The 15,911-nt window shown below is 39.9% G+C and overlaps 1 protein-coding gene across 1 annotated transcript; it reads left to right on the top strand.

The window, feature by feature from the left end:
- The first annotated feature begins 385 nt into the window (after positions 1-385).
- On the top strand, positions 386-15,911 carry LOC139410057 (MORN repeat containing 5). The gene is made up of 5 exons (XM_071155492.1): positions 386-432; positions 598-745; positions 1,362-1,473; positions 3,761-3,886; positions 15,793-15,911. Exons 1-5 carry the CDS (start codon positions 386-388, stop codon positions 15,909-15,911), a joined length of 552 nt encoding a protein of 183 aa, XP_071011593.1.

The raw sequence follows: 15,911 nt of genomic DNA, 5'->3' as shown, positions 1-15,911 counted from the left end.
AGAGATAACATGCTCGGCTTCTTTAAGCATAATAAACTTAATGCAAATGGTGAAATTGTCAAAAAGACACAACCCTAGCTTCACCGTTTCCACGGCGACGTGGTCAAACAAACACCCTGCAGGCCTAGTTGCAGAAATTGGTTCCCACTAGATAGCACAGCCACAAAATAAAAATTGGCCAAATCGTAGAAGTGAAGGAAAAGAAAATGTGCTTTTTGGTCTTAAATTAAGGTCAGCGGTTAGGTTTAAAAATCACATATTAATAAGAGAAATTGTATAAATATGCGGGGTTTATGACTTTAACTAGTGACGCCCACAGAAACTAGACAGCTATTAGCTAAACTAACCCCAGTTGTTCTATGTAGCTTTTAATAAAATAACAAATATGGAGTTCACAGGTAGCAGTTACACTGGAGGCTTCAAAAATGGCAGGTAAATGAATCACTATTTTTGTCATAGAAATTTAGCAAACTGGTCTGTGTCAAAATTGTGATGTTGGGAAGCTAGCTAGCTTGCACCAGTTCTTGCACAAGTTGAAGTTCATTGTTCTCATCTCACCACTGGTGAATTAGATATGTCATTTTCACTGTTCTTCAGGATAGAGGGAGAAGGAGAGTATAAATTCCCCACAGAGACCAGATATGTTGGGGAGATGAAGAATGATATGTTCCATGGAAAAGGTGTACTCCATTTCCCAAATGGAAGCATATATGAAGGAACTTGGGAGAAAGGAATATCCAAACAGGTTTGTAGCATACTGTGTGTGTGGGGGGGGGGGGGGCTTCATACGTGTGTAGGTCTATGTGTGTGTTTCACATTGGTTATAGTGGACATTACATCTGGTCCCCTTTAGCAATGATATACATTAATTGTCGCAATTATTACGTTGCTATACCTCTCCCCCTACATGTGCTCTCTGCATGCTCCACACAGGAAATACATTCCTTTTTGGTCAACCGTTCATTCATGCGTATCTCAGCCATAATAGTAGCCAGTTCGATTATTATCATGATTACTACGCTCCATTAGACATGATCTAGCAAGCAAGCAAGCCCATGACCAAACACACCTTACTCCGAGCCAGCGCAGACCCTTTGTTCATGGTAAAAACTCCACAGGATATGGAACATAGCCTAGATCTCTTAACAAATGATGCATGATTAAAAGACAATTCAACCATATTGACATAGGCCTATGTTGTGGTAAAATGTAATTCCCCAATCCAAACACAAGTTTGTCTCTTTTTTTGCCTAATATCCCTGTTTTGCCATTAGATGCAAGTTTCTGACTGAATATAAACAGTTTGATGCAGGGTACTACAGTGTTTAAATCACGGAAACTACAAAGTGTTTAATCCACAGGGAAAGTATACTTTCTCTGATGGACTGGAGTACCAAGAGAAGGACTGGGAGTTTTGTGATGGCTATGACAGACAGTTCTACACTGAGAGGTGCAATGGACTCAAACCTGCAGGTAAACTTTAGCTTATTTTCTCTGTGAAAATCTTCCAGAGAGTGTATATGAACAGATTTTAATAAGATATAATGGTGCTAAAACAGTGCCAGTTCATCTTTAATATAAGCAGACTAAATCCTCAAATCCTTAAAGTGGCAATATGTAACGTTTTGGGCGACCTGACCAAATTCTCATAGAAATGTGAGTTGTAGATACAGTGCCTTGCGAAAGTATTCGGCCCCCTTTAACTTTGCGACCTTTTGCCACATTTCAGGCTTCAAACATAAAGATATAAAACTGTATTTTTTTGTGAAGAATCAACAACAAGTGGGACACAATCATGAAGTGGAACGACATTTATTGGATATTTCAAACTTTTTTAACAAATCAAAAACGGAAAAATTGGGCGTGCAAAATTATTCAGCCCCCTTAAGTTAATACTTTAGCGCCACCTTTTGCTGCGATTACAGCTGTAAGTCGCTTGGGGTATGTCTCTATCAGTTTTGCACATCGAGAGACTGAATTTTTTTCCCATTCCTCTTTGCAAAACAGCTCGAGCTCAGTGAGGTTGGATGGAGAGCATTTGTGAACAGCAGTTTTCAGTTCTTTCCACAGATTCTCGATTGGATTCAGGTCTGGACTTTGACTTGGCCATTCTAACACCTGGATATGTTTATTTTTGAACCATTCCATTGTAGATTTTGCTTTATGTTTTGGATCATTGTCTTGTTGGAAGACAAATCTCCGTCCCAGTCTCAGGTCTTTTGCAGATTCCATCAGGTTTTCTTCCAGAATGGTCCTGTATTTGGCTCCATCCATCTTCCCATCAATTTTAACCATCTTCCCTGTCCCTGCTGAAGAAAAGCAGGCCCAAACCATGATGCTGCCACCACCATGTTTGACAGTGGGGATGGTGTGTTCAGCTGTGTTGCTTTTACGCCAAACATAACGTTTTGCATTGTTGCCAAAAAGTTCAATTTTGGTTTCATCTGACCAGAGCACCTTCTTCCACATGTTTGGTGTGTCTCCCAGGTGGCTTGTGGCAAACTTTAAACGACACTTTTTATGGATATCTTTAAGAAATGGCTTTCTTCTTGCCACTCTTCCATAAAGGCCAGATTTGTGCAATATACGACTGATTGTTGTCCTATGAACAGAGTCTCCCACCTCAGCTGTAGATCTCTGCAGTTCATCCAGAGTGATCATGGGCCTCTTGGCTGCATCTCTGATCAGTCTTCTCCTTGTATGAGCTGAAAGTTTAGAGGGACGGCCAGGTCTTGGTAGATTAGCAGTGGTCTGATACTCCTTCCATTTCAATATTATCGCTTGCACAGTGCTCCTTGGGATGTTTAAAGCTTGGGAAATCTTTTTGTATCCAAATCCGGCTTTAAACTTCTTCACAACAGTATCTCGGACCTGCCTGGTGTGTTCCTTGTTCTTCATGATGCTCTCTGCGCTTTTAACGGACCTCTGAGACTATCACAGTGCAGGTGCATTTGTACGGAGACTTGATTACACACAGGTGGATTGTATTTATCATCATTAGTCATTTAGGTCAACATTGGATCATTCAGAGATCCTCACTGAACTTCTGGAGAGAGTTTGCTGCACTGAAAGTAAAGGGGCTGAATAATTTTGCACGCCTAATTTTTCAGTTTTTGATTTGTTAAAAAAGTTTGAAATATCCAATAAATGTCGTTCCACTTCATGATTGTGTCCCACTTGTTGTTGATTCTTCACAAAAAAATACAGTTTTATATCTTTATGTTTGAAGCCTGAAATGTGGCAAAAGGTCGCAAAGTTCAAGGGGGCCGAATACTTTCGCAAGGCACTGTATATCATTTTACTTGAAAGTCTAAGAAACAGTAGATCTGTTCTTTGTGCGCCATTTCTATACTTCCCATTCTTAAGTTTTGTTTTTGCGTCTTACTTTCGGTTTTGTACACCAGCTTCAAACAGCTGTAACAACAATCATTTTGGTTATGGAAAATATATTTCACAGCGATTTAGATGGTACAATGATTCTCCACAACAGCTTATTTTGTCACATGAACTGAAATTAGGGGAGCTATTAGAGTTTTAGCAACCAGGAAATGGCAGAGCGATTTCTGCATAGTGCAACTTTATTTAAAGAATTAGGGTAATCGTCTATTTAGTCTCTATACCATAGCAATGGAATATAATATATTATCTCAATGGTTTTTACCACAATCTGTCTGTCTTTCTTAAATGATGTCACTTCTTTTGTTGTTGTTTGTCTCAATACATATAACCAGTCACTTCCTCTCTCTATCTGACCTGGCAGGGGAGCCTCAGCTGACAGACTCATTGCGTGTCATCCCAGATGGTTGCTATGACTGTGGGGATGGATTCTATGACCCCAACGCCAGGGTCATCACTGACTATGAGCATCACTTTCTCAGAAACGCAGGTGAGTGGAGACTGTTGGAGCTCACTTCAAGGTTTTTGTGAGAACAGATCCTGGCGTCTTGTATCACATATGTTTCTAACCTCCAGCTCATTAGAGCTCAGTGTGCCACCATGTCTCCATTACAATTTGACTTTGACATATGTCTTTCTTATCTAATTGTCGGACCTTACAAAGTAAAATGTATTCCTTTATCATAATGTTCAGGGTAGATATTAACCCATGAGTAAGCGTCGGCCACCGGGGAAACATTTTGATACTAAACTGAAAAAATACTATACTGGTGGATTACTCAGATTCTCTAATATAGTAGATTATTTTAGTCAGATACTTTGCTGAGGCAGCCTTATTACTCTATAACTCATCATCTGCTGGTCCTCTCAGCCAAGCTTGCCTCTCCACTGCAGTCATTTTAGTTTTGTTTTCAAAGGGAAAATGTAAAACACATTTTTTTCCACCCATTGAGTGCCCAAACGTGGGATCTTTGATTTGAAGGTAATGAGGTATGTCAGGTTTTCCGATCACAATTCCAATACTCGTGCCAGTTTTTCATAGTTTTGCATCACCAGACAATGTCATGGTTTAGGAATGGTTATGGATCTAGTCGTATCTCTGTGAATGGGATGCATGGTGCTTTATGGGAGACTGCCCAGCTGTGAAATAATGTCCTGTGAAATAATAGACATACTGTATGTTATCTTTTGGCATAGGTTGCAGCCAAGGCAGCATTCTTTGGAAACAGTGAGTGTAGCTTAGCCTATACATACACATACAAGAAATGAAAAACAAATTATGATTTGAACATTTATATTTATGATTTTTCTTTGATGAGCACACCACAAACAAAGTGTGTATATTTGGATGATCGCTGACAGGCAGACAGGGGCCTATGATTTACTAGTGTCCCAGCCAAACATAATACATATAAGAATCCGCATATTAATCACTGTGTGATCCGGAGCATGGAAATCTAATTCATGTGTATAGACAAAAACAGACGAAGAGATGCACGTCCTGAACAGATGTCTTGAACATACTATATGTAATAAGAATTATGTTCCCGATTTTCCTCGCTTTGGGTCCTTCATAACAGTTCTGGTATTGATCAATGAAACGGAGGGAAAGAAATGTAGAGTTGAGGAGAAAAATAGGAGGAGCTTTAAAAACAGTACTGTTGTTCCAATAGTCTGATTCAGATTAATTGGGTCTGTCTGCTGTTTGTTCTGTGATTTTTTTTACAGGACATATTTCATTCATTTTGCACTGATTTGTGATTTCAAACTCAACATTATAAATCTCTCAGATCCATTATCATCTCCTTGATAGATTATTGGCCCCTTATCCAGATACTTCTATAGTGCATAATTAAAAATGTAATCTGCATATGGGTTTTTTAATGGAAACATCCAGTGTTTGTGTAAGATGAACTGTGTACGAGTGGGATCATTGGGCTTCGGGCCCATATGACGTGACAAGGAAAACACTCTGTGTCCTCTGGATTTATTTTCATCTCTGAGAGGTTGAAGGTACATTTGTCAAAATGGGTGTGAAGACAGAATTTATTGCCAATGGCTTCCATCCAGGAAGGAGGAGAGCAGAGGGTCCCTGCACTTACTGTACATCCAGAGGAACTGCTCTCCCTGCGGGGACGACGTGTTTTGAGGAGGAGAGGAAAGAGTGCACTCACAGCTGTGGTACAGGACAGAAGAAGGGTTGTGTGCCAAATGGCACCCTATTTCCTATATAGTGCACCACTTTGTGCACTATATAGGGAAGTGGGTGATATTTGGGACACAATCAAGAACAGAAGGGGAAGATAAGAGGCAGGGGTAAAAGGGCAGGGGGACGGGGGAGCGGAGCAGGGCCCTCAGCCCAGAGAGCTGCTGCTGGGCCGGGAAGGAAGAGTCAGGGAAATGCCCAGGCTTTGGGCCAAGACCTGAGAAGAAGTACAAAAGCAGATGGGAGGAAGCCCTGAGGAGGAATCTCTGAGTCTTCACAGCAGCAGCGGAGGAGGGGCGGGGCGAGACAGATCATCTGGATGTGACCCAGCATCTCTCAGGTCGGTCCAGTCCGGGGAGTGGAGTGGTGGTGCGGGTGGGTGGAAGGAGTGTCCCCGTCCGCCTGACTGTCAACCAACGCCACATGGAGCCCACAGTTGGCTGCCTCCCAGGTATAATCGACTGTGTCGTTGTATCCTCCTCTTTACCCTTCCCTACTCTCCCCTGTCCTGGCAACACACACACAAACACACACAAACACACCCCAGCATTGCTCTGTCTCCAAAAATAAACAACCTAGGAATCACAGATATATAGAAATCGAAAGAAATCTTGAGACTTTTGTAAATTAAAGGTTATTTTCCTGAAACCATCGGAGCACCATTCATAGTTAGAATTCGAATGAGTGCTTCTAATTCTATGAGGCCATAGGGGCATTTCAAGGGGAAGTGCAGGACACTGGAGGCTTTGTAATCTGAAGACTGCTGTTGCCAAAGCCAAGCCCTCATCATTATCTTGATCATGTGTAATAACACTGGCTAGGAGAGCTTTGTGTATGAACGAGGTTTAGGAACTTCACAGAGCGTCTTGCATGGAGCAAACCGCACAGAGCCGAGGTGGCAGGCAGGCAGGCAGTGATCGACTGACATCCCAGCTAACAACAAACGTTCCCGCAACTTTAGAACATTTTCCCTAAAGAGTTTCATTAGGTCATTAACTAACGTTTTTATAAGAATGTTCTTCTGCTGCAAGGAATATTTCAAAGAGACCATTCCCTTAATGCCAGCAGCATACCACTGCTGGCTTGCCTCTGAAGCTAAGCAGAGTTGGTCCTGGTCAGTCTCTGGATGGGAGATCAGATACTGTTGGAGGTGCCAGTAGGGGACACTCTCCCTTTGGTCTAAGGTGATCTCAATGCCCCACCACCTTTTAATTTAGTTTTGTCATTTTCATTTTTCAGAGGGTGGTTACAGGTACAAAGAAAATCGAATAAATGCATATAAAGATAACCCTGACCCATTCACCCCCTCAGTCCCCACTCATCCACCCACCCACTTCCTCCCTCTCCCCATCCAGAAACCATTCTCCCCACCCCGCTATGCACTTTACAATGTATTTCATAACTTTGCCCAAGAAGCATTTAACTACAGGGCACTCCCACATCATATGAAGGAATATGCTTACCTGTTTAGGTGACTCAGTGAACAGTTGGGAGTTGGGGACAATTTCATCATAAAACATTTCCTGGGTGTTAAATACAGTCTGTGAACAAACTTGAAATGTATAAATTGATGGTTCGGATTACGGGATGCCAGGGTTATATTTTTTCCACATTCTGTTCCAGTTAAAGCATGGAACAGATTAAATTAGATCTGTAGACCATACTTCTTTAATGGCTAGCTCAGATATTATGTTTAGATATTGTAGAGATCAGTCCTTTCGGGAGCCCATGTAATTTATTTATAAATCCCATCAATGGATGTTTTGGTAGTTGGGTTTCCCAAAGGACTCCATAGGCCAGCATTGCTGACCTAAGTTCTAAATATAGAAAAAAGGAGTTGCCCATTAATGTGTATTTCAATCTTGGAATGTTCTCAATCCATTACTGTCCATGATATTGGTAAGGGTACGGATTCCATATTTGGACGATTGGGGGGTTCCAAAGGCTGCCCTCCAGAGGCATTATTATGAAATATTGGAGCATGGGCATATCACTGAAGGGAAATATTAAGGGATATATCACTGAAGACCACCTCTTCCAGGGCAATAGGATACACTATATTTATCTTGATACTCAGCCATGGGGCAGAAGAATCTAAACCAATATTAGGATGGGGCAAAATACTAGAGCCTGGAAATACAACTTAAAGCCAAGACAACGCAAGAGTGGCTTTGGGACAAGTCTCTGAATGTCTTTGAGGGGCCCAGCCATAGCTCAAACTTGAACCCGATCAAACATCTCTGGAGAGACCTGAAAATAGTTGTGCAGCTACACTCCCCATCCAACCTGACAGAGCTTGAGAGGATCTGCAGAGAACAATGGGAGAAACTCCCCAAATACAGGTGTGCTAAGCTTGTAGAGTCATACCCAAGAAAACTCCAGGCTGTAACTGGTGCCAAAGGTGCTTCAGCAAAGTACTGAATAAAGGGTCTGAATACTTGCTGTTATTTGTTTTATTTTTTATACATTTACAAAAAATAAAAAAAGCCTGTTTTTACTTTGTCATTATGGTGTATTGTGTGTAGATTGATGAGGGGAAAAAACTATTTAATCCATTTTAGAATAAGGCTGTAATGTAACAAAATGAATACTTGCCGAAGGCATTGTAGGCCTCTACGAGTCTGTATGCTGGAAAACTTTGGTTGCGTGTGAATTGTAGTTGGTCTTGTTAGATTTGTCCGGCATGTCCAAAATGGCGTTACGGTCTGTCCCAATCACCAGATGGCATTCAGTTCATTCTAACAATATGCTGTTCATCGAATACAAAAAAACAGGGTCATATGAATTTGGAGCATACATTAATAAAGGCAATTTTCTTTCCATTATGGATACATTTAAGGAAAGTGATTTTGCCTTTTTGGTATTCCCCATTAATCCAGATGGTAATTTTGAGTTTCTTATGTATCATTATTAGTGCTGAGCGATTAACCTAAACTTCTAGAATGTTCTGTTTTTTTAAACAACTAATTGACCAAAGTCGGTTCAGTTTTTTGAATTCCATTTCCCACGTCAAATGGGTTATTTGTGTCAAGGCCTATTGTAGCTCTGATTGGCTATAGTGCACCAGTCTGCATAGACTCTGTTTCTGGATGAGACAGATGTTTTATTTACTGCAGTGTCTATTAACTGTCCAAATGCATGGGCGGTTTCCCACTCTATATTGCTATAGAATTTTCACAAATGCCTTAGTATACGTAATTCCCAAAAATTCTAAGAATTTATGAAAACGTGAAAATGACCATACAATATCTGTCAATATCTGGTATATATAAACAGATATAAATACGATTTCACGTTGCTAAAATGCTGTCAGTTTCACTTCAATTATGTTATTATTATCTTTGCTATAAAGCCCATGGATGTGAAACAAAAAGCAGGACCCACAGGGAAACCCACCCATTGGTCGTTTCCCACCCAGAACCCCCCCCACCCCCCCCACCCGGTTCCTGCACTATAATAACAGGGTTGAAGCATAGTGGTGAGTGGGAGCCTGATCTACGAAATTTCAAAAGCAGCATATTTGTTTTATGGTCTTAAGGTATTGAGAAAAATATATAAAGTAAAACATTAAATGTAAGTGTGCAGACGTCATAAATTAGGGTGGGTAATGATGGGGGGGGAAAAGTCGGCTAAATATAGGAACAGAAATGCAAGCGTAAACAATGAAATATCCTCATTATTATGAGCAATATGCTCTAAATGACCTTAAACATAGGAAGAAGAGGAGAAAAAAACAAGCAAAAATGAATTGTGTGGAAGACTATATGGGACTGGTCATCTATCCTAAACAGTTTAGCCCATAGAGATGCAATGTGCTGTTAAATTGAACTCGCCCAGAACGTAGTTACCATGTTCTCAGAACATAAAAAATGGGAACGTTGCAAGAAAATTAATGTGTTTCCTTTTCGGAGGGTTAGGAGAATATGCCATCAACGTCCCACCAAACATACTCAGAACATAGGATATTACACGTAAATGTTCTATTATTCCATCAGCGTCCCACCAAACATACTCAGAACATAGGATATTACACGTAAATGTTCTATTATTCCATCAGCGTCCCACTAAACATACTCAGAACATAGGATATTACACGTAAATGTTCTATTATTCCATCAACGTCCCACCAAACATACTCAGAACATAGGATATTACACGTAAATGTTCTATTATTCCATCAGCGTCCCACTAAACATACACAACATGGTTGCCATGTTCTCAGAATATAAGATATCAATGTTCTAGACATGTTTCATGGGAACGTTGCAGGAACATTCTGTGTATCAGTTGTCAGGATGTCACCTGATGGTCCCAAAGAAATGTTCTCCCCCCCCCCAAAAAAAGTTGAATTACACATCACACCTTTTTACTTTTGCAGAGCCAATGATAAATCAATAAACCACATCCATTCATAGCTCTTTGTCTGTTGGCAAGGTTAGGGATACACGCACACAGTGCATTTAACATAGTGTTTTCAACTTACATATTTGACATAGATGATTAGATTGTGCATGTTCATTTATACTGGTATTATGTCCTCACCTGGGATTTGAACGTTCCTACAGTACTCCGATCTTCCCTCTACGCCTCCATGTCAGTTATTGTTTAGTCTGACCGTTCTAATCATTGATTCGATTGACTTATTTGAGTGATATAAGAGCTTTCTGTAAAGTTGTCTAATGTATAGTTGTCTAATAATATTTTGCTAAGAATATGCGAGTAGGGTGATTACCATAGCGGATCTTAAACCCAGGACACCTAACCTAACCCTAACCACTGTCCCAATAAGGGATATCTTTAGGACAAGTGCTTATTGGGCCAGTATAGTTAGGCCCTGTCCAGAAGAAACTTTCCCTTTCTATTTCCCTAGAATTGTGAGCTGAGTTGCTCTCATTTCTCCAGCTCTACCAGACCTCCCATGAATAGCCTATTTAAACAGCTTTTTGATGCCAGAGACACATTAAGTACATGATCCATAGTATAACAGAATATACGCTACAAACTGAACAGAGTCGATAGTGGAAAACGGGAGCAGATTGAGCTGATACACACTACATCTCTGCACAGTCCTATCAGCACCGAATTCTTCTCTATCTTTTTTTTCTGTTGGGTTTTCATTGTTGATATGTTTCACCCTGGCTGATTCGTTTTCCGCGGGGCAGTGGACATCGACCGACCGTAGGGAGTTTTAAATATATATTTTTCTCTCACCCATCTACACACAATACCCCATAATGACAATGTGAAAATGTTTGCAAATGTATTTACATTAGTATACAATACTTTGTAGAAGCACCATTGGTAGCGATTACAGCTGTGAGTCTTTCTGGGTAAGTCTCTAAGAGCTTTCAATACCTGGATTGTGCAACATTTTCCCATTCATAATTTTCTGAATTCTTCAAGCTCTGTCAAATTGTTTGTTGATCATTGCTAGACAACCATTTTCAGGTGTTTCCCTAGATTTTCAAGTAGATTTAAATCAAAACTGTGACTCGGCCAAAATTCACTGTAGATATGGCCTTCGGGTTTTAGGTTATTGTCCTCCTGAAAGGTGAGTTAATCTCCCAGTGTCTGGTGGAAAGCAGACTGAACCATGTTTTCCTCTAGGATTTTTCCTGTGCTTATTAGCTCCATTCTGTTTCTTTTTTTTTATCCTGAAAAACTCCCCAGTCCTTAATGATTAAAAGCACACCCATAACATGATGGAGACACCACTATGCTTGACAATTTGGAGATTGGTACTCAGTAATGTGTTGTATTGGACAAAAAGTGAATTGCTTTGCCACATTTTTTGCAGTATTACTTTAGTGCCGTGTTGCAAACAGGATGCGTGTTTTGGAATATTTGGCATTCTGTACAAGCTTCCGTCTTTTCACTCTGTCAATTAGGTTAGTATTGTGGAGTAACTACAATGTTGTTGATCCATCCTCAAGTTTCTCCTATCATAGCCATTAAACTCTGTAACTGTTTTAAAGTCACTATTGGCCTCATGGTGAAATCGCAGAGCGGTTTCCTTTCTCTCCGTTAACTGAGTTAAGGGCACCCATCTTCCAATAGGTGCCCTTCTTTGCGAAAACATTGGAAAACCTCCCTGGTCTTTGTGGTTGAATCTGTGTTTGAAATTAACTGCTCAACTGAGGGATAATTGTATGTGTGAGGTACAGAGATGAGGCAGTCAATTAAAAATCATGTTAAACACTATTATTGCACAGAGAGTGAGACCATGCAACTTATTATGTGACTTGTTAAGCAAATGTTTACTCCTGAACTTATTTAGGCTTGCAAAAACAAAGGGATTGAATACTTATTGACTTGTGTTGTTGTTGCGGAAAATAAATAGGCCTATAAATGTTGAAATGTTGGCTACAGAGGAAGTTGGTATGTTTTGAATTTCAAGTTATGAATTATGAAATGTAATTCAATTGTTTGCTCTTTTTGAGGGTGGTGGCGAGTGGGTGCTGCCCTTGTTTTTAAAAATGTTATTATCATTGCACCTGCCCCCCCACCCCCCCAAAGGTCTGCAAAGCCCTGTATCCCACTGCCAAGGAAAACACCCCTGGCTTTGGCTACTGCCACTCTATTGTGGGTCCAGGTGTGCATCCCAAATGGCACCCTTTTCCCTATAAAGTGCCCTGTTTTGACTAAGTGCATCCCAAATGGCACCCTTTTCCCTATAAAGTGCCCTGTTTTGACTAAGGCTCATATGGCTCTGGTCAAAAGCAGTGACTATAAGTAGCCTAGAGAATAGCGTGCCATTTGGAACGCAATCAAGCTGAAGCTTTTTCCAGGAGATACAATCAGTAATGTTCATGTTTGCTGTAATATCACAGGGTCCTTTACTTTACACAGGGTCCTTTATCTCCTCTCCAATTGTAAATCCACTCAGATTATTTTCATTCCAACAAATAACCTCTCCCAGAATAATGACAACTCCGACGTCAACTATATTCAGGCGTTAAGTAACTAACCTGGCTGGTTGGCTGATCTATTGGTCAAGCTGATCTGACAGGCATTACGTTAATTTAACGCTGTTAAGTGTTTCTGCTGCATTAGTTGACAGGAAACACCTTTTTTTTTAAAAATTTTACAAGGAGCCATTATCGTTTCCCTTTTACATTTCTGCTCGTGGGTGAGCCTCTCTGTGAGAGAGTTTGGGTAACGAGTTATATCCAGTTACAGACACCGCCAAACAGTCCCAGTAAGGGCCAGGGGGGGAAAGGCAGAATTAGTATGGGAAGACAACCAACAAGAAAATATTTGTAGCATTAATGTCATGTTTATGATGTGCCAACTGACATTTAATTAAGCAATAAGGCCCGAGGAGGTGTGGTATATTGTCAATACACAATGGCTAAGGGCTGTTCTTAGGCACAAAGCATACAGTTTTTAGTCATGGTATATTGGCCATATACCACAAACCCCCGAGGTGCCTTATTGCTATTATAAACTGCCTACCAATGTAATTAGAATAGTAAAAAGTGTTGTTTTTTTGTAATACCTGTGGTATATGGTCTGATATACCACGGTTTTCAACCAAACAGTATTCAGGGCTCAAACCACCAAGTTTATAATATGCAATATAGTCTACATGTAGGGTGAAGTATGTATGAGTGGGACACTTTTTGGTGTTTTTATGTTTGCTCCTTCTCAAGTCATGTTTATTTCAAGTAAGGTCTTGTTCACATTTTTTGGGATGAAACAACTTGATCATTTATCATTCAGTGGATGCTACAAACCCCTAAAACAACATCACACCCATACTTTTGCTAAAGCGGGGCGGCAGGGTAGCCAAGTGGTTAGAGCGTTGGATTAGTAACCGAAAAGTTGCAAGTTCATATCCCCGAGCTGACAAGGTACAAATCTGTCGTTCTACCCCTGAACAGGCAGTAAACCCACTGTTCCTAGACCATCATTGAAAATAAGAATTTGTTCTTAACTGACTTGCCTAGTTAAATAAAGGTAAAATACATTTAAAAAGTGTGTGTTAGTGGGACACTTTAGTAAATGAACTGGGACACTATTTTTTTCATTAGTAATACATTTGTGTCCCATTTCACACTTGTTATGAACTCATCAAAAAGCCTTTGTAGAAGCTTGTAAATAACACTGTTTTAAACATTTTGTGACAGACTTTTCCTTTCCTCGCCTTTTGTCCCTCTAATTCCTTCCACCATTGTCCTATACTGCTTATTTGCTATATATAGCGTCTAAAATCGATTCAGAGCTGTTATGAACAACTAAAACAACATTTCAATGTATTTTAGAATATCTAATGCAGGATTTTTTTTAATGGATTTAAAGCTTAATTTGGTGCATTTGTTACAGCTGAAAAGTACTATAAATCCAATTTTCATAACCATTCATGTAAACAGTTATATTTTATTATATTTGAAAGAACTACTAATAACTATTCATTTTAACACACAAAGCTAGATTGTGGAATTATAATTGACAGAATGACAACATTATCATTGTAGCGCAAGGATTCATATCTATGGGGGTTGTTCATCAAATCACATGTATTTATAAAGCCCTTCTTACATCAGCTGATATCTCAGTGCTGTTTCAACTGGTCACCCCATCTAGGAAACCTGACCACACACACAAAACAATGATTTCACCCTAACCAAACCATTTTTTCATGCACAGAACACATTCAGCAACAACCCAATACACATTTTTGTGGTTTGCAATATTACCATAGTACAGTACTCTAAAACACAAATTTACCACTAGGCCTACACCTAATGTCCCACTAATGCTGAAATCACCCTAGTGTAAAATGTGTTTTTTTAAAGTTCATCTTTCTTTCTTTTTGTTACATGACAGTCATGTGTAGACGAATGAACAAAACAATTCAACCATGCAGGCTAAAATCATTTGGATCTGGTGGATAATATTTTTATAATCCATTTTTTTTTTATTTTTTTTTTTAAACTTGTGTGTAGGCAAAATTATTTTCCCAATAATTAATATATGCAAATTAAAGCCCCTAAACTATTTCGAGTATTCATTATTGAAGGCTTTATGGCAGATTTAAATAAGAAAGCCACAGTAGGCAAAGAATTTAAAAACATGTTAAATGTTTAGATTCTGAATTTCCATTTATTTCAGATTGCATCGAACTATGGTGGCCACCTGTGCCCTCAAATAGAATTGTATTAAGGTATCAATTTAGCATTGACTTAAACGCTCTGTGAAGCGATCACAATCCTAAGAGGGGAAATTACAGCAAAAAAAAAATAAATGAAAATGTGTGAATTCTATCTCATTACCATAAGCGCTCAGGGAAACGGTAATTGCAGTGCTATGGCCTCGCCACCAACAGAAACCGGTGCAGAGGTATTAATTGGTTTAAAATAGTGATGAGATGTCCTTCTTGACGGTGACCTCCGTTGCAAAGAGGGGAGGCAACACAACGCGACAAAAAAAAATGATGGATAGCCTTCGTTTCGTATGCAGCTGCTGTGGTGCCTGGTGCGGATCCGGGCCAGGGCGCAACTGTGATTTCAATTGCCGAACGCGTGAGCCAGGTAGAGTGGCGAGAGAGCCGACGGAGTGGCTGTTAGGACTATCGCAGGCAATTACACACAATCAGGCGAGAGCTTCAGACCTGTTCCCAACAATGGGCCCGGCGCACACTGTTCCACAGGGTGAGCACTCAAGTGTGTGCAGCTGCGACGCACGGATTCAGTCCCAACAGAGAAGCTGTAGCCTCCTAGGCTACCCCGTGATCTGCAACGATTACCTCATTTCAGTTTTAACGATATGAAAACCAATATATTATCTGTTGTTTTGGTAGTCGAGTCATCCTTGTAAAAAAATGTTCGTACATTTCTTTGGTGTGTGTGATTTAAGAAGTTATTTTCTCCTAATTGTTACCTTGATTTGACGGAGATGTGAACGGGATTTATAAGTTGAATGTGTTCGTTTCAAAAGCTCGAATTGAATGACAATGATTGCTGCTTCCAGTCCAGAGTCTTTCCCCCCGTCTCCCTTGATTAAATGTTCAAATGATTTTTTATGAACTAGGCTATTAGAATAGGTTATTTGTTTATACTAGCCTTGTAGTTGTTAGAGGAATTGACTGTTTAAAAATAGTTTTAAAAGGTTGTTGCTTTATTCTGACCCTATTATTATTATTCTGACCCTATTATTATTATTCTGACCTTATTTCTATTTTCCTGCAGATGACTATGAACATGAGTGGATTGTGTCCACTTGTCGGAAGAGCTGGGACGAGATCGTTGGACATTCACCTGAAAAACTAGGCCACATTTCAGAACTGGACATTGAGTTGCAGGCTTGA

This window comes from Oncorhynchus clarkii, chromosome 5, assembly GCF_045791955.1.
Source record: "Oncorhynchus clarkii lewisi isolate Uvic-CL-2024 chromosome 5, UVic_Ocla_1.0, whole genome shotgun sequence".
In the NCBI taxonomy this organism is placed as follows: domain Eukaryota; kingdom Metazoa; phylum Chordata; class Actinopteri; order Salmoniformes; family Salmonidae; genus Oncorhynchus; species Oncorhynchus clarkii.
Note: the sequence above shows the minus strand (reverse complement) of the source record. Positions and strands in the feature narration are given on the sequence as shown.

Coding starts and splice junctions, on each gene's coding strand:
- LOC139410057 (XM_071155492.1), top strand. CDS start 386: ATGGAGTTCACAGGTAGCAGTTACACTGGAGGCTTCAAAAATGGCAG. Junction 746..1,361: donor AGAAAGGAATATCCAAACAG/GTTTGTAGCATA, acceptor TTTAATCCACAG/GGAAAGTATACTTTCTCTGA. Junction 3,887..15,792: donor TCACTTTCTCAGAAACGCAG/GTGAGTGGAGAC, acceptor ATTTTCCTGCAG/ATGACTATGAACATGAGTGG.